The 19,443-nt window shown below is 31.7% G+C and overlaps 1 protein-coding gene across 1 annotated transcript; it reads right to left on the bottom strand.

Annotated features, from left to right (window-relative positions):
* Positions 1–4,201: 4,201 nt before the first annotated feature.
* Positions 4,202–9,782, bottom strand: LOC143080119 (protein unc-93 homolog A-like). Its single transcript, XM_076255807.1, has 4 exons — positions 9,720–9,782; positions 8,115–8,250; positions 7,179–7,310; positions 4,202–6,452 (listed from the first exon to the last, which is right to left on the bottom strand). Exons 1-4 carry the CDS (start codon positions 9,765–9,767, stop codon positions 6,229–6,231), a joined length of 540 nt encoding a protein of 179 aa, XP_076111922.1. The 5' UTR covers positions 9,768–9,782; the 3' UTR covers positions 4,202–6,228.
* Between the last annotated feature and the right edge of the window lie 9,661 nt (positions 9,783–19,443).

The following is a 19,443-nucleotide window of genomic DNA, read 5'->3' as shown; positions in this document are numbered from 1 at the left end:
GTAAAAACATTGCATAGTCTACGCAGTTTTCAGTAAAATCAAAAGGCGTCGCGCAAGTATGTAGTATTTATGCTTATACGCATAGCATTTTTTTTTAATAACAGTCGGAACAAACAATTTTAGATATCATTTAAAGGACACAAAATAGTACTTTGGTTTTAAAACATAAATTTACATTGGTAAATATTTCATAATTGTAATAAAAAGTGAATATTACCACGTTTTAGTGAAAATTATGGGAATAAAGTCTGTTAATGGGTTGGACAATTGAAATTGTGTCAGTTAAGAGTAATTTAGCCACAGTTATTTTTGCTACCTTTATATTTTACTATAGAAAAAGTTAAGAATGAGATGTTCCTGAGTAAAAAAAAAAAGATAATACGGTGCAACAGTATCCTACGGAAGCGAATTAGCGCAACACATTTTTTAAAAAAATTTTCGTCCTATATTTGCGTTATAATGCAAACCTTTGCGATAAAACGCAGACCTTTGCGTTGTAACGCAAACCTTTGCGAAATAACGCAAACCTCAAATATCTTGATTTCAATTGTTCATTAAGTTTTGTAAAAAATGTCCGTCTGTCATTCATTTCGGTTGTGATTTACTAGTAAGAGCATTTTTATTTTGACTTTCTTTGCATTTTATTGAAGGGTGTGTCACTTCAATATAGTGTGATATGGATTGGCCGCTGGAATACGCATGAATTTATTATTAACGTTTTCAATCAGCCTCAATTTTTGTGTCTGTTCAAAGTAGCACGTTCTCAAATCCGACTGAGAGTGTCTTTCTAATACAACACAGGGTACATATAACGTGTTGTCATTCTCATATGCACATGATATTTGTCACTGGACGTTTAACCCTAATTCGTAAGCATCGTCCAATTGGTTCTTTATTTCTATTACTTAATCATATGTTGTTTACAAATCATTCTCAAGTAGTAAATGGAAATGAGCGAATGCAGCTACATTTGGTCATCTTGAGTTTAATACATTTTATTCCTTTTAGTTCCTTTCTTCATAAGTGTAGAGGAGAACCTCAGTTGTCTGCATGTAAACTTCTAGCATCTGTCACCAATTAGAGTACATCTAAATCTGTTACTGTTTCAACACCCAGGGATGTTTCTTAAACAATTATTATTTTTTCTCTCTTTTTTAGCAATGCACCACTCTCTACTGTCCTTATCTATTATTCTATAGTCTGCTACTCCATCCAGATTATCGTGTATACCATGATGGTTCGGATTATGGGGGGGGGGGGGATGTGTTTATTTCTGTATTCTTTAAGTTGTTATGTCACGTTTCCTCCGTGACTTTTTTCCTTTTACCTTTTATTTATCTTACTCATTATTCTTTCTCTATTCCTTATATTTTAGCATCCCAATATATTTTACTTACTGATGTTTAGTTACATTACGATGTTTATCTCTGATCTATATACTGGTTACCAATGTAGATGACAAATTGGTGTCATTCATGACAATTAAACAGAATCCACATGACATATGCGACCATTCTTGGATGAAATTAACATTACTTTAATATTACACTTTTTGAAACCGTTTTTATCAATTTTCAATTTCCATTGTTTAAATTGTTCATTGTTCATGTGATGTTTCCGTATATTTTATGTTTCATTGCTCATGTGTTGTTTCCGTATATTTTAGCCGCTCGTCTTGAGCCTACCTATTTGATTCGATAACACCCCATATAGCAATAAAATTATACTTTTATTGCAATTCATAACTCTTAACAGACCAATTAACAGACTGGGTTTTATACATCCGACCCATTAACAGACCAGGTTTTAAAAAAGATTGATTTATGTCACCAAAATACAGATTTTCGTGAAGATTTTTCACACAATGATTTCATTATGGTTAACAAACATAATGCCTGTCTTTTTTCGATGTTCACAATATTGCATGCACGTAAATTCAACCAACGTGTCATTTTCGGCGTTTTGCATTTGCGCCGATCTGCATTTCATTTGCGCCGATTTTTTCTTTCATTTGCGCCGATTTTTGTTTTCATTTGCGCCAATTTTATTACAGGTAAATTACAGGTGAATAGATATAAGAAGATGTGAGTGTCAATGAGAGAACTCTCCATCCAAGTCATGTTATTTTTCATTTATCATTATAGACCTCTTCCATTTGCCACTTGTACAAATGTAATGAATTGTCAATCACAACATGTATATAACTGTTGTCCCCTGCTCACCACTGGGAGGTGGAAGAAGGCCTACAAGATACATCTCCAGACTTTTTTCCTTGTTGACCGTATCCGTAGTTCTTTAGCCACATTTACCACATGGTTATGCTCGATCTGTGTTTTGTAGAATCCGTGGTAACTCTGACTTTACACGATTTTATGGTACATTAGTAAGATATGTAGTTATGTTTGAGAACACTGACCTTCCGATATGTATGGCCCTCGATGATTAAAGAATTGATTTCTCGGTCCGTTTCAATGTGCAATATGACCATCAAGTTACAACGAAGTTCCAGAACAATATGAATCAAAATTAACTTAAACATGGATGAAAAACAATTATAACCAGATTTTACCAATGGTTTAGCACAGTACATGTACAAGTTTTAACTTACCTGTAAATCTAATTAGGAACAAATATAAAATCGGCGCAAATGCAAGAATGAAAATTTTCAAAATCGGCGCAAATGTCATACGCCCGTCATTTTGTGTACAGTTTGTGTGTGTAAAATGTGTATAAATTTATTGATGAGTAAACCGCCTTTTCATTTTATAGATCGTACATTGAAGCTAGAAAAATAATATTTACACCACTGGATTCAGTACATTGAATTGTTTTGTTAGACATGAATATTTTTTATGATAAAAATATATTTAAAAAGTTATACAATGAAACATGCTGAACTTTCAATGATTTTCTCGATAACACCTGATTAACAGACTTTAGCCAACCCGATTAACAGACCAACCGCCGATATAGCCGCATACTCAATATAGATTAACCGACCAATCTCTCGGTTAGCCGAGTGTCGGCCGTAAAGATACCAAAAGATACCAAAAGATACCAAAAGGAAATTCAAACTCGTAAGTTGAGCAAACCAAGTAACCTACTATAGAAATCCTCCAAAACACTAACGACATATTGAAAAATGAAAAGACTAGAAGACAATCAACAGTATACAAAACACGTGACAGGAGCGTTCCTTGGTATATTTATAGAACATATTTACAGTAAAAACAAATAACTGACTTTCGACGTCACAAAGAAGTTTACAAAAAAATTTCGGACGACCTAATCCAAATAAATGAAACGTAGTGGAAACTATAAATTTACTAACGTACACTTCAACGACATGTAATAGATTTTCTAGTGGTGCTTTTATATGGGTTGTATGTAAACACACTTGAATGGATTGCTTTACAACATAAAAACACACTGGTGACGAAGATGGATTGTTATTTAACAAAGGATAATAAATCATCTTTTTATTTTTGTACTTTAAAACAATTATGATGACTGTTCACTTTTATTTGCTATGCAGATATACAAATAAAGTAAACAAAGGGAAAACAAGAGTAATTTTAGTTTAGATTAAAAACCAGTAAAATTAAAATTTGTATAAGAAAACAAATCTGTAACTAAGGATAAAAGGACTGTTATATAATCCGTGTAGATTGCTTCGTGTAGTCTATTTTGAGCACATGCATTTCACACGCGATAAATGTTTTTTTTTTTTTTTTTATTCTAGATCCGATTTTTAATCTACAGAATAATGAAGCACTTCATATTATGCAGTAATCGGCAGTTCAAGTGAAAACTTTCAAATTCAGAGAGAACTCATGTCCTTAAGCAAATGTCTTGAATGGAGAAAAAATATTTCAGAAATTATGCCCACGAGTGTAAAATGTTGAACGAAACTTGCCTCTTACATTTAATTTGTTACTTTTTTTACCATATGGTATTCAACTGAAAAAAAAACCAGACATTTAAATATTGATAACTTTTCCGTTGTCTCCAGCTCTGCGATGAAGACATATAGTACCACGTTTATTCAAAGCCTTGCAATTTGCATTTTTTCATAGTTATATCATGTATATAATAGTATGATACATTATGTTTTCGTGTATGCATTTTGCTAATAAAAATGTAATGTCAACTAACATCAAAGATATTTCCCCATTACCTGTGTGCGACAAAAAATAATGCATTTATCAGCATCATTTATAAGTTTATTAAAAATAATGGACATAAAAAAAATCTACGTCAAACATCTATAATAAATGGGAAACATTAAGACATACATAACAATACTATGATAATAATGGTTAAGAAAATCTAACTGTGTAATTAAAAGACAAATACAAACTTCTAGTTGTGAGATTAAGAAGTTAGGACTATAACTTATGTCTATATATAACGGTATTATAATATAGCGATATGTTACAATTATAAACCATGATGCATATCGTGTAAAAAGCATGACTTGGATAAAAGTAATAAGTATTGTTTTTTTTTTTAAATATTATTATGAGGGAAAGTGAGAGATTTTAAATTAGCGCTATAAACTGCTACATTTGCATAGGTACTATTTTTGAACTTATAATCTGCAGTACTGGAAATTTACTTTTAATATTTAGTATCATTTAGTATACTTTAAAATTATTGTAATATTTAAGTACTTGTATTTTACAGTACTTGATTTGTACTTAAAAGTTTTGGTACAGAAATAATACCAACAAAGATCACAATAATCCATGTTTAAAATTCATAATTTTAAAAGATTTGAAATAGATATAATTTCAAAATGCTGCAAATGTAACAGTGTAACCAAAAATCTGTAGTACTTAAATTTCAAGTACAAAACAAGTACTGTAAAGTATAGGTACATAAATATTACAACAATTTTAAAGTAGCAAAATAGTACTGAATATTAGAAGTAGATTTCCAGTAATTCAGATTTTTGGTATAGAAATACTACCTATGCAAAAGTAGCTGTATAAAACCAGGTTCAATCCATCATTTTCTACCTTTGAAAAAGTCAGGATTATGACAGTTGTTGTCCATTCATTTTATGTGTTTTATCATTTGATAAGGGTTTTTCAGTTTTGAATTTTCCTCGAAGTTCAGTATTTTTGTGATTTTATATTTTACAACCCTATAGAGTTATAAAGAGAAGCAGTCAATTATTATGATACATGCTACAATTACAACCATGAAATTAATTATTGTGATGTTGTCATGAGAAGCACGTGCTGTCATGAATGCTGAATATTATTGAGAAAATATAATTTGATATAGACAATAATAGTGCATTGACTTGACATATCAACGATATAAGGATGAGGCTTAGAAACGGGGAAATGCGAGGCTGTGCCGAGCATTTTCCCCCGTTTCGGGCCGAATCCTTATATCGTTGATATGTCTAGTCAATGCACTGTTATTGTCTTTATACTGCAATCTTAAAAAAAAACATTTTCAATTGTTGTTTATTGTGTTAATGTTATTTATTTGATTTAAAGATTGGGAAAAATCCCCCTTTAAAAAGGCCTCATATTACACAGACGGAGAAATATAAACACGGTGAAATGTACATCATTACCGCAATCAATGGTGAACGAATTCGTTGCAGACTAAAATATCAACAATAAACATAAAACATAATGATTTATAGGTTGCAAACAAAAAAATATTAATAAGTGAAATATGTTTTCCCAAAAATTGCAAAAGAAACAAGTTTGAGTCGTTAAACGCATCGTTGTTTACATTGGAAACAAGAACAGGTTGAAAAGGTCGTATGAATAATTAAATACAATTTCGACAATTTCTATTTAAATGTTCATGAGGAAAAGTAATATCAGGTCAGTGATGGACGTCAGGTTGGTTACCTATTCCCTATTCCCTATTCGTTACCTATTCGTTACCTATTCCCTATTCCCTATTCGTTACCTATTCGTTCCCTATTCCCTATTCCCTATTCGTTACCTATTCGTTACCTATTCCCTATTCCCTATTCAGTGACTGTATATGGCATAGAAATATACAGTCAACGCATTTTGACTGCTCAAATAGAACGAGTGCAGTATAAATATAAATACATGACAAGTGCTTTCGTCCAATCAAAAGTAATATCGTAATATTTCATACTTTACAATGTTTGATCATATTATGCTTAAGATTGTGTCCTTAATCGTGATTCAGGATATACAATGTATACAAGTTTATAGGTATCTAGCTTCAATTCAGGTCAAACCCCTTCTTTTTGTTTCTTCTATCGTAAACTTCTACAACTATATAAAACATCATCCCGACACATAAAAATCCAAGACATATGTATAGCTTTACATATGTTATTAGGAAGTTACTCCAGGCAAAGGTAATGATAAAACCGACTGACTCCCATAAACGATAATTGGCAAATGCTGCCTCAGCGTTGTCTGTGAATAAGTAGCCATACAGTGCTGAAACATAAAAAATATCAATTAAAAAAGATGCAAAGAAAGATTTTTATAGAAACAATGATCAATGATATAAAAAAAGATTAAACATCGTACATTGCACTGCTTACCGTGTCGAAGCATCTGACCCCTACCTCACCTTGTTTTTTTGTGGTTTTAGGATACTTCTTTTCTGTGTTATGTTTTGTAAATTGTTTGCCTTTTCTTAATTTTCTTTATGATAATGGTTTTTTTCTGTTTTTCTTCTACTTTTGATTTTTTATTGTCCAATTAAAATCTCCTGTGTCTTGTTTTTCATAGTTCATGTACTTTCCAATTACACATACTTGAATTTAAGTTTCCCTTACTATGCAAATAAGCAAAATACACCATGTTTCCCAAATGTTTAAAAGAGACTTTTGACGGAAATCAGATGTTTCAGATTATATTTTACTTTTTATTTTTATATTTTATTCAGACATATTTCTGCTTCAATGTCTGCAATGCGGTTCAATATTACGGTGATCGCGATTGGCGAATAGAATAATCTTTTTTTTGAAATTAACTTTCATAGAAATGTTATTTGCGTTGTCATGTTCGACGGCAAGGTTGAAACTAGACGATGTGTCTCAAACTTCACAACAGAAGAAAAATAAAGTAAGGTAAAGAATTGCGATTATGAGTTTGAGTCTTGCTGACGAAAGTGAACATATACACCTATTTATATATATATATATGTTATTTACATACCATTTATTTGTGTCTGTATTACAGCATCACCAATTCCCCATAAACCAGCTACTATATAAAATATGTATTTTGGGTCTTGCTGCGGCTCCCACAAGAGTAAAGCAATCTGTGTACCACCATGAACAAAGAAAGCTGGAATGATTATAACACATTGTTATATTATTAAAGACCACAGTTGAATCGAGCATAAACAATAGGCCAGCCTTGAAAATAGTTGCCTACCAAAATAAACTCATCATAGATACCAGGACTAAATTTAGTATATATGCCAGACGCGCGTTTCGTCTACAAAAGACTCATCAGTGACGCTCGAATCCAAAAAAGTTAAAAAGGCCAAATAAAGTACAAAGATGAAGAGCATTGAGGACCAAAATTCCTAAAAGTTTTGCATTGTAGGGTTGGGTAGATAGGTAGGTATTGCTTTTTTGTTTGCCTACAACATAATTAAATTGACATGTTTTAGACAAGAAAACAACGAGCAGGAAATAATCTTAAAATATAATTGGACCGATATGTGTCCTAATTGTTTTTCGAGTAGGGTGTTTTTTTTAATTTTATTTTTGGCCTGAAAGTGGCCGACACCGGAAAACTAATTTCTTAACTACATTGTATGTGATGAATTCCCTCTTAATCGGGATCCCATTTATTGTCACTGTTACCTGTTACGTCTGCTTGGAATGCTCACCTAATTTGGTCACTTTTACGGAACTATTTTATAAAACATATGTCATACAAATGGGAGGTTTAGCTAGTTATCAAACCAAGTTTGAACCACAATTTATTTTCCCGGAATATGCATGTACACAGTCAGGAATATGGCAGTTGTTTTTCTCTAGTTCTGTTGTTGATATTTTACCTCGGAGTTCGGTATTTGTGTTATACCTTTTTTCAACTATCAATATTGGTAATACTAAGAGCTACAAAGAGAAATTTTACCTAATGCAAAAAATGGTATATGTCCAATATACTTTACAAGTCTACCAAAGCTGAAAGAGCAAATGGCATCCACTACACCATAACATATCATAACATATCCAACGTTCCAAATACCAATAGTACAGCCTACATAAGACTGTAAAAGACAAAAAAAAAACAATGTATAAGATAACGAAAAAACGTGTTTTTGTGTGTGTGTGTGTGTGTGTGTGTATGTGTGTGTGTGTGTATGTGTGTGTGTGAGTTGTCTTTGCGTTTGTTTGCATGGTGAATTTCGCATATTTTTGCAATGTCATTTCATTGTATCAGTTGTATTAGCAGAGGAAAGTAGACTTTTTAATGTAAATAGTGGATCGTTGTATTTTTACTCCAAACCTCTAACCGATTACGGTAGACAATATTGCTGAAAATATCCCTTACCATTTTCAAAATAGCAAGAATCGATGAAGCTGTCTAAACTGCAAATTTGACTGTACGTACATAGGGAAATCATGATTTGAGGTGTAATCACTCGTCGATTTAAAATTTGCATTTATGTGATTACTTGGCCGTTTTTTTAATGATTATTTGATTATTAAGCCAAATATTTCATGATTATTTGATTACCTAGGACTGTATTTTTAGTTTATGATTATTTGATTACTAAAGATAAGCAAATATTTAATGATTATGTGATTATATTGGCAAAAAAATGGTGATTATGTGATTACTAGGACCCCCCCATGAGGGGCCTCTTTAGTACAATGACCTCATCAAAATGAAATTACTGTTGTAAAAGGTACGATGTTAGTTTATGGATATACGTTTTGTCAGTAGGTTAATACGTTAAGTCCTGAGTTTCATTTCTTACTAGTACCTGTGAACATTGATTTAAGAATTGAATGCGTCTTTCAATAAATTTATTTGAGTGTAAAAGCGTTAACCGTAGGTAAGAAAATTGTGTACGAAAACGAAGCACATTAAAAATGTGTGCACGATCAACGCTCTAAAACTCTATGTTATACGATATTTATCCACTCGATACAGTTAAATTTTCAAACCTAAAACGCTAGGCTTGCCGAACGTTTTAAATCTGTAAAATGTAATTGATGAGAGTGGATAAAATAGCGTATTGCACGATATTTGGTACCGAAATTTGCTTCTCTAATGATTTAGAGGAGATATATACATGTATGTGTAGACAATTTCAACTCTTCTTCACTGTACCCAATTAAGATTGCCATCAATAGTTATTCAAGAGTATGACGTATTGAACTTCTTTTTTTAATAAGCAATTTTAACATGTTTGAATCGAGGGTCCCTAACGAGTATTTTGTAAGTCTGGCGTCCACATTTTCCATCCTACTCTATATGGTGATTTCTTCATTGACAACATATAGACACTAAATCGTATCTTTTGTTGAATGATCGAGACCGAATGTTGAACATTACCCAAAAGGATTTTTGCAGACTTCGGATAAATTTATCCTTGACTTTAACATCTATTTCAGACACAGATCGATGTAAATCTTGCTTTATTGGAAAAGAGAGTATTCATTGTAAAATGTCCAACAAAGAAATCAATGCTTGCTTTTGTCATTGTCAATATATCGAACAACTTCTTACCTTAGTAAAATCTCCAGCAATGAATGTTTGCTCTACACCACTGTACATCGTCAATATATCGAACAACTTCTTACCTTAGTAAAATGGCCAGTAACCCCTGTACATCGTCAATATGACTAACAACTTCTTACCTTAGTAAAATCGCCAGCAATGAATGTTTGCTCTACACCACTATATATTGTCAATATGACTAACAACTTCTTACCTTAGTAAAATCGCCAGCAATGAATGTTTGTTCTACACCACTGTACATCGTCAATATATCGAACACTACACCACTGTACATCGTCAATATATCGAACAACTTCTTACCTTAGTAAAATCGCCAGCAGTGAATGCTTGCTCTACACCACTGTACATCGTCAATATGACTAACAACTTCTTACCTTAGTAAAATCGCCAGCAATGAATGTTTGCTCTACACCACTGTACATCGTCAATATGACTAACAACTTCTTACCTTAGTAAAATCGCCAGCAATGAATGCTTGCTCTACACCACTATATATCGTCAATATATCGAACAACTTCTTACCTTAGTGAAATCGCCACCAATGAATGTTTGCTCTACACCACTGTATATCGTCAATATATCGAACAACTTCTTACCTTGGTAAAATCGCCACCAATGAATGTTTGCTCTACACCACTATATATCGTCAATATATCGAACAACTTCTTACCTTGGTAAAATCGTCAGCAATGAATGCTTGCTCTACACCACTGTACATCGTCAATATGACTAACAACTTCTTACCTTAGTAAATTCGCCAGCAATGAATGCTTGCTCTACACCACTGTACATCGTCAATATGACTAACAACTTCTTACCTTAGTAAAATCGCCAGCAAAGAATGCTTGCTCTACACCACTGTACATCGTCAATATGACTAACAACTTCTTACCTTAGTAAAATCACCAGCAATGAATGCTTGCTCTACACCACTGTACATCGTCAAAACCACTAACAACTTTTGCGTTGGGGATTTCCAGAAATGTTTAAAAGTTTCAACCATCAAATGAAAAGAAAATTTGCCTTTTTCTTTTTCATTTTCGTTGACGTTATGGTCAGGTATATTTTGAAGAAAGATAACAATAATAAGAAATCCGATGGTGGCACTAGCCAAATAAATTCCACACACAGTATACACCTGAAAGAGAAAAATTATCTTCATCATTGATTGTTAAATAATTTTCATTTTTTTATATTCTGTTATCAACATGGACAGATCCCCTTATTTCAGGGAGACAACTTTTTTAAGTGATAGTCAGTTTCTTCGATATATTTTTTTAAAGCATTCAGCTGAAATAGATAGAAAAATAATCTATGTTATCTAGAAGATTAGAATATATTTATGAAAATGTTTGAAACAAACGTACCAGTTATTTTAATAGTCATTTCAGTTAGCCGGCCCAGACCACAATTAATGACCCCGCTGTTTGTTACAAAATAGTTCAGTGTCTTTTTTTCTTTATTTTTGATCTCTGACTTCCTGATTCATTCCTTAGTCATAATAGAGTGAAAATGAAAGAAGATAGTAAAAATAAGATTGTAGATGCATTATTTAAACTTTTCAGCAGTGGGAATGAGTGATTAGGCCAGTTGCAAAAAGCTACTAAAATTTATAGTTTTCGGAACATCGATTGACTTGTTCATACCAGTATGGATGTGATATGGCTAACTTTTAGGCCTGCACAGAAGGGATTTTCCTTAAAGTTAAATATAATGTGAGACTTATACTGTACATTATACATACCAAACATTTTGCAATTTTGTGTATTTTTTTAATGTGAAAAAACGTTATAAAGGAATTTAAGGTGGTACCCAACACTTTCACTAAACTTAATTTGGCACTTTTAATTTTCATAAAATTTGTCAAAGTATTTACTTTGACCCTTTAACAAAAATATTAAAATTTCAAAAATTTTGAACCAACAAACGCGTTTTGTCAGAAAAATAACACTGGTTATATAGCAGTTTGACAAACACCAATTTTGATCATTGAAAAGCTTAATATTCCCTTTACAACACAACGTAATTAAAACGTTAAGCTGACTTTACAGAGTTATCTCCCTGTAGTGTTAATGTGGTCAGTCTTTGTCTGACACTGGGTGAGATTAATGTTGTCAATGTTTAACGTTCTATGCCTAATGATAAACTGTTTAACTGTTACCATTTAGATGATTAAATTGTCAGTTCGTTGCCCGGATTGATGAGCTTGAATATCATATTGGTATCTTTCGTCTCCCTTTGCACAGAGCACATAAATTTTAATGTGAACATGATCTTGTCAACTTTGAAAATTGCATACACGCAGAAGACGATAACAAAAATAATCACTTGAAAAAATATTTGAATCATATGTAAGTTACATTAACATCATTTATTCTATTGACATAGATTACTATTATTTATTGTCTGCTAAGAATATACACCAGGGACATCGACAACAAAAGTAATTACCTTTGTTATATCGGGTCTATCGGGACATTACCTTTGTTATATCGGGTCTATCGGGACATTACCTTTGTTATATCGGGTCTATCGGGACATTACCTTTGTTATATCAGGTCTATCGAGATTGGTATTGTTAACCTCTCTTCCTGGGTCATAATTTGCTCCACAATGTGTAAGTTCCTCTTGCGTTATTTTGAAGGTTGCGTTATCCGGCCGTTGGCTAAATACTTCAGATGATATCAGATTTCCCCAAATTTGACCTGGAACAAGGATTATGGTTAGTTTTATTGTGTTAACTTAAAATTATCCTGTTTTATTTGATCATATTATGATATTGTTAATCCTGTTATTTGCCGATCAGATAAGTCAAGCCTTTTCTTATTGATTACTGTAGCTTGACAATGTTCCCATGTTGTTCTGATACAACACTGTCTCAGGTTAGGGGACGATCGAGCCCTTACACACATATTTAGATCCGCCGAATTAAAATTATATATGTGTGTGACCAAAGTCTGCCTGTTATTCAGTGGTTGCCATTGCCTGATTTCTGTCCTTTTTTTTATCATGTTTATCATTGTGAGATAAAATTTTTGTTCCGTTTAAATTGTTCCACACTTCCTCAAGCTAACTGTACGGGTATCCAATTTTTGTTTTTCGCTAATTTTTGTAAGCCGTGCGGTGATCATAATTTGCCTTATAAAAAAGAAGATGTGGTATGATTGCCAATGAGACAACTGTCCACAAGATACCAAAATGGCACAGACATTAACAATTATAGGTCACCGTACGGCCTTCAAGAATGAGCAAAGCCCATACCGCATAGTCAGCTATAAAAGGCCCCGATTAAACAATGTTTTAACAATTCAAACGAGAAAACTAACGGCCTTATTTATATAAAAAAAAATGAGCGAAAAACAAATATGTAACACATAAACAAACGACAACCACTGCATTACAGGCTCCTGACTTGGGACAGTCACATACTTAAATAATGTGGCGGGGTTAAACATGTTAGCAGGTCTCAACCCTCCCCTAACCTGGGACAGTGGTATAACAGTACAACATAAGAACGAACTATGAAAATCAGTTGAAAAAGACTTAACTCATCAGATGGACAGAAATTAATCTGTTTTATTTGAAAAATGTTTAGAAATTATCTTGCGTCCTTTTTGACAATGCAATTTCATATTAATTTTCGAAAAACAATTTAATACTGAAAGGTATGGTCAAAATACCAATTTCGATTAATATCGGAATGTGGGCCGAGAAACCGTTTATGGTAATACTGTTGTTCATACTAATAAATTCTGATTTTTCAGAGAAAAAAAGTACTTGTTACATTACTTATCATACTTTGCAGCTCTTTAACAAAAATACCATAACTTTTAATTGGGTCGAGCATTAAATTATTTAATCATATTTTAAGATATTAGGATGTATACGTTTAACATTGGGCATGCAGTATTTCGATTTTAGCTAAGTTTAAAAAAAGTATTCGTTGAAAGTTTTTAGTGTAAATTTATGTTATTTTGTTATGATTCCCTTCTGATTATATGAGTATTTATAATAACCTCTGAACGCTTTGTTCAGGTCTATTTGGCTTTGGTCCACATGTCTTTGAAATTGTTTGGCTTCCACTCGTTTTGGTCTATATATTTTAATTACAAAAGTTCATTCCGTCTGCACAAAAAAACTTTAACTCTAGTCATGAAAGATATTGTTGAACATGGAACGAGGACCGCATGGATTATGTGTCTTCTTAAGATTTTTTTTGTTTTAATATTTTCTGGTATATATTTATGTTGCATCATGGGAGGATGAGGGATGTCATTGATGTTTGTCTGAAGTCTTTTTACTTACCTGTCTGAAAAACCATAAAGAAGAAACCAAAAAATCTATTAATGACATCATCTTCTGTGGCTCCAGTCAATTTTGCATACCATACTGCTGTCTTGGTCAGATATGTACACTTAGCAGACCACAAAGGAGCAGCGCCTAGACCAATGATAATAGATGCTGGGACAATAAGACCCCACACGGCATGGAAATTTGCTGCCATATATAGAATGTAGCAGATCATAGAGGCTGCAATGGTCCATTTACAACCAATATGGTTAATGACAAACGACGGTACGAACATACATGACACAACAAGCGCTCCATATATAATAGACAATCCTCCTGTCCCGATCCCTTCATCCTTGTTAAGAGTACTTTGAAGATTTGTTAATGACTGGAAGGATGTAAAAAGAAAGACAAATCCGATGCTGACGACAAAAACATTCCGTAGGATCTGAAACTTTGTCAACGGAATGTCTTTATTTGTTGTCTGTTTGTCGACTTCTTTCTTTTTGTCCTTTGCCATTTTATTTCTTAAAAATTCTGGAGAAAAAAAAAAACACAGATAAAAAATATAATGATGCTACATGTATCAATATCGATTAAATTCAGGAATATTTCTTTCAGATAAGAGGCACACCAATAGTCTTTGTTTTACAATTTTGAAATGTACAATGTAATATGTTTATTTTCGATGAAATTCAATATTTGAATTATTATATAAGATCTCTAATCATTACAATGTAATATTATTATTTTGTATACCCAATCAAAATATCGATCACAGCTTCTTAATAAACAGTGCTTCTACAAAAACGTGATTCGTAGATGATTGTTTTATATCAGGGGATTTTTTGTTTTTGAAGAGACCGCTTGGATTCCATATACAAATACATCGAAGAACAGCAACAACATAATATACAGACAACTACCAGTCCTGTAGATATAAATCCTATGACAATAAATATGATCATGAACACAATCCATGAAATAAACATTAAATTAGAAAAATTGAACTTGCTAGATGAATTGAACAATAGAATATCACATATGGAGCAAAAATTTGAAAGATTTGACAATGAAATAAAGGATATCAGGAAGGACCAATGTTAAACAGGCGTCCACCACCTCCCGGACCCCCAGTAGAGATTCACAGATTCGATCACCCACAACCACAACACTTCCTTTCGGATGAAGAAACCCCACATAGACCACGATACGGATAGGGGGCTGACAGCAGGAGTTTTAATATTCCGTCGAACAGTAATTTAGACAATTTAGACAATGTAATAAAAAATCTTATCTCTTAATGTATGTGGCCTAAAATCAAAACTTTTGTATCATGATTTCAATGATCTTATTATCAAAAATGATATTTGCCTTTTTGTAGAGACGAAAACAGATAAATATGATATATTGAATGTTCCCAATGGTTATAACTATTTTTGCAAACACAGAACTGCTTTTGATAGAAAATCTGGTGGTTTAACAATTGTATTTAAAGAAAATTTGAAGTGTTATCTAAAATTTCATAAAACAAAATCTGATTTTGTACAATGGATTTCAATTTCAAATGAACTAGTACTAGATGATAAAGAGTTATTGTTAGGGTGTGTGTACATCCCACCTGAATATTGAAATCATTCTCAAAGAGTAAACTTCTGAAGAAAATAATATTACACTTGATCGCCTATATGAATATTTTAAAGACTTGAATAACAGTAATGAAGAAGCCAGTGTGGATGATTTTTCAGAAAATTATTCTCAAAATGACGTTGAACTTCTTAACTCTGAAATAACAGAGGATGAAATCGTTAAAGCGATTAAAAATTTGAAAAATTCAAAAGCACCAGGCATATAGATGATATTGTAAATGAATACATGAAAACAACTTTGTACAAGTTTTTACCATACTACCATAAATTGTTTAGTTTAGTATTTGATAGTGGTGAAAGTCCTGAAACATGGACATTAGAAATTAATAAAGCTATTTACAAATTTACAAAAATAAAGGTGACCCGAAGGATCCCGACAATTACCGGGCGATTTCTTTAGTGTCATGGGTAGGTAAAGTGTTTACTTCAATCTTAAACACAAGATTAAATAATTTTTCAGATGATGAGGGTCTTATATCTGGATCACAAGCAGGTTTTCGAACTGGATACTCTACGCAGGATAATATTTTCATTATTTATTGTTTGGTTACACTATTCTTATCAAAGAAAAAAAGTTTATTTTTATAGATTTATAGATTTTAAAAAAGCATTTGATACAATTTGGAGGGCAGGTTTGTGGCAGAAATTAATTAAAAGTAACACCCAAGGGAAGATGTTTATAGTGATCCACTCATTATATAATATAAACATTAAATCTTGTGTCAAAGATGGTGATAGATACTCTGAATTTTTTACATGTGATATTGGTGTTAGACAAGGGGAGAATTTATCTCCATTTCTTTTCGCTGTTTATTTAAACGACTTAGAAGAATATCTGTCTGAAAATTGTGAAATCGGTCTTGACACTCTAAGCTCTTTAAGTTTTGAGAACCTTGGTATATATATGAAACTATTTGTATTACTATATGATACTGTTATATTTGCAGAATCACCACAGGAATTAAAACAAGCACTTAATGTGTTTGAAAATTATTGTAACTTATGGAAACTCAAAGTTAATTTATCAAAAACAAAAGTTGTTATTTTCTCTAAGAGAAAGTGTACTGTCGACTATGATTTTGAAATATTTGGTGAAAAAATATATCAGCAGGATGATTATAACTATTTAGGTATTTTGTTTAATTATAATGGTAGTTTTTGTAAAGCAAGGAAAAAACTTGTGGAACAAGCACAGAAATCACTATACTCATTGTACACGAAAATTCGTAATATATGTATACCTATAGATTTGCAACTAAAACTTTTTGATGTATTGGCATATTCATCTGAGATTTGGGGGTTTGGAAAATAAAAACATTATAGAAAAAATACACTTACAGTTTTGTAAGAAAATTTTAGGAATTAGATCAAGTATACCTACTTGTATGGTGTATGGAGAACTTGGGCGATACCCTTTAGAAATACAGATAAGATTAAAAATGCTGTGTTTCTGGAACAAACTAGTTGGAAATACAGAAAAATTATCTGGTAAAATGTACAAATTACTTTTCAAATTAAATTAAAATGGCAATAGAAATATGCTCTGGATTAATTATATAAAATCCATATTTGATGAAACGGGTTATAGTGAAATATGGAATAATCAAGAATATGTAAATCTTGAATTTATATAAAAAACATAGCTGAAGCATGAACTTGTGTATTACCTTTGAAATACGTACGTGTTAATAATTATAAAAATGCGTTTTGTTTAAATATACTTTTTCACTTTTTTGGTCTTTTGGAAAATGTTGTTTGTGCTGTTTTTAGACCCTTCTACAACGAAATTTGTTTTACATGCACACGTATAAAAATTGCGGTTTTTATCCAACGCAATCATAGGTTTGAACGTAGTTTTCAATTTAGACTCGTTTATATATATAGTTTAATATATACATGCAAGATAATTTCTATACTCATTCTGTCATCTGTAATTATAATATACTATACATATTTGATGCTCCTGTAGCGCAGTTACTGCGTCTGAGTTTGATTAATAAAGTTTCAAGAAGGTATCACCAAACTGATGTATTCTTTTTAAAAAATTTGACAGCATATTTGTCGAATTTGGTGGATTTATATTTTAACAAATCGCATATATTCCAATGGAAACTAATTGTGCATCCCTACTGATCCACTTATTGTTTTATTATTTATATGAAACAGTTAGAAAAAAAAAGAAAAATAAATAAACAAAAATCCTATTGCCTTATTATACTTTAATTTGACTTTAAGACGGTATTGGTGATGCCACGTCACTCACTAACCCACATTTCAGAAAGTTTAAGACTCAGTGATGTATTTCGTACTAGTAACTCAGTGAACTTGACATTAACGGGCTACCCGCACCACAAGGTCTCGTCACTCCATATCTAGATATCTGACTTCTTTGAACTTGTCAAGGATGGACGTTTTAATCTATGAGAAGCATGACGATTAAATATTTTTTATTGTGCAATCGCACTTTTACTTTGGTCGTTAAATAAAAGTTTAATAAATATTTTAAAGAAATTTGCGATATTAAGATAAAGTTTTATATATGCTCGAGTTGCATGAGAAATTACATAAAAACTGCGGAGATTAAATACTAACAACACTGATTTAAATCATATGTTTCACCCTGATTTTCAAGGCCATAGACTGTCGTATTTTATATTATAGCTAGTAATATAAATCGTTGTGGATATGAAAACCATAATTTATTGAAATTGTCTAGACAGAATTAAATTAAAATTCAAGAATTTTAAAATAAATTGTCAAACTGATGCATTTTTAAAAATCACAATAAAAAGTATGGATCACATGGCTTTTTTTCACGATACAGGTTGTACAAAAATAGCAGATTTGGTATAGATTTAATATACCATGGACTCCGAAGAACTTACTTCAGTTATAATACATAGAGAACCAAATGTTGTGCGATAAAGAAAAAATATAAATCCATAGATTTGTATGATAAAATATGAGAAGATATGATTTTAGCATAGAAAAAGAAACAAAAAAAAAAAAAAAAAAAATACTCGTCTTCTTGTTTAACTACAATTATACATAGGTAAATTCAAAACGCATACTATATCCAAGTTATCTCCCCTTACATCTGTGTGTGTGTCAAAGTTTGTTGAATAAAAATGAATCAAACAAAAATATTCTTTTTTGTAGATAAATACAGCCTTAAAATATGATCAACAAATTATTTTCTATACTAGCACCAAAAGTCTTAAACATGAATTACTTATTACTCTCGATTTGATGCGACTGTCATACAAGTGAGAGGTATAGCTAGCTATAAAACCAGGTTCAATCCACCATTTTCTACACAAGAAAATGTTTGTACCAAGTCAGGAATATGACAGTTGTTATCCATTCATTTGATGTGTTTTTTTTGTTTTGGTGATTTTACTTTTTGAATATTTTATTAAAGATCTACACCGATTTTTATCTGCTTTTTCAAAATCCATAATGAAGGAAGACACTCTATCTCGCTTCACCCCTTGAATACATTTGTGATTTGGTTTGAATTATAATAAAGATCTATAATATATATATTATGCATGATTTTTTTTACTGGACGTTTAGCAACCAACAATCAATCAAAAGATCATTAACAAAAAGATAACAGAGTAAAACTAACCAATAATTCTGAATAAACAAATACCTACCTGTTAGAAGTAAAGATAATTATGACGTAGCTGTGTTATTGTCTGACGCAGCTTTCTCTGATTGGTTCTTTTGTTTGATGTTTGCTATGATAAATTATTATATATCATTTTAAT

The sequence above is a fragment of the Mytilus galloprovincialis genome, chromosome 6 (genome assembly GCF_965363235.1).
Source record: "Mytilus galloprovincialis chromosome 6, xbMytGall1.hap1.1, whole genome shotgun sequence".
NCBI classification, from domain to species: Eukaryota; Metazoa; Mollusca; class Bivalvia; order Mytilida; family Mytilidae; genus Mytilus; species Mytilus galloprovincialis.
This window is presented reverse-complemented; position numbering and strand designations above follow the sequence as displayed.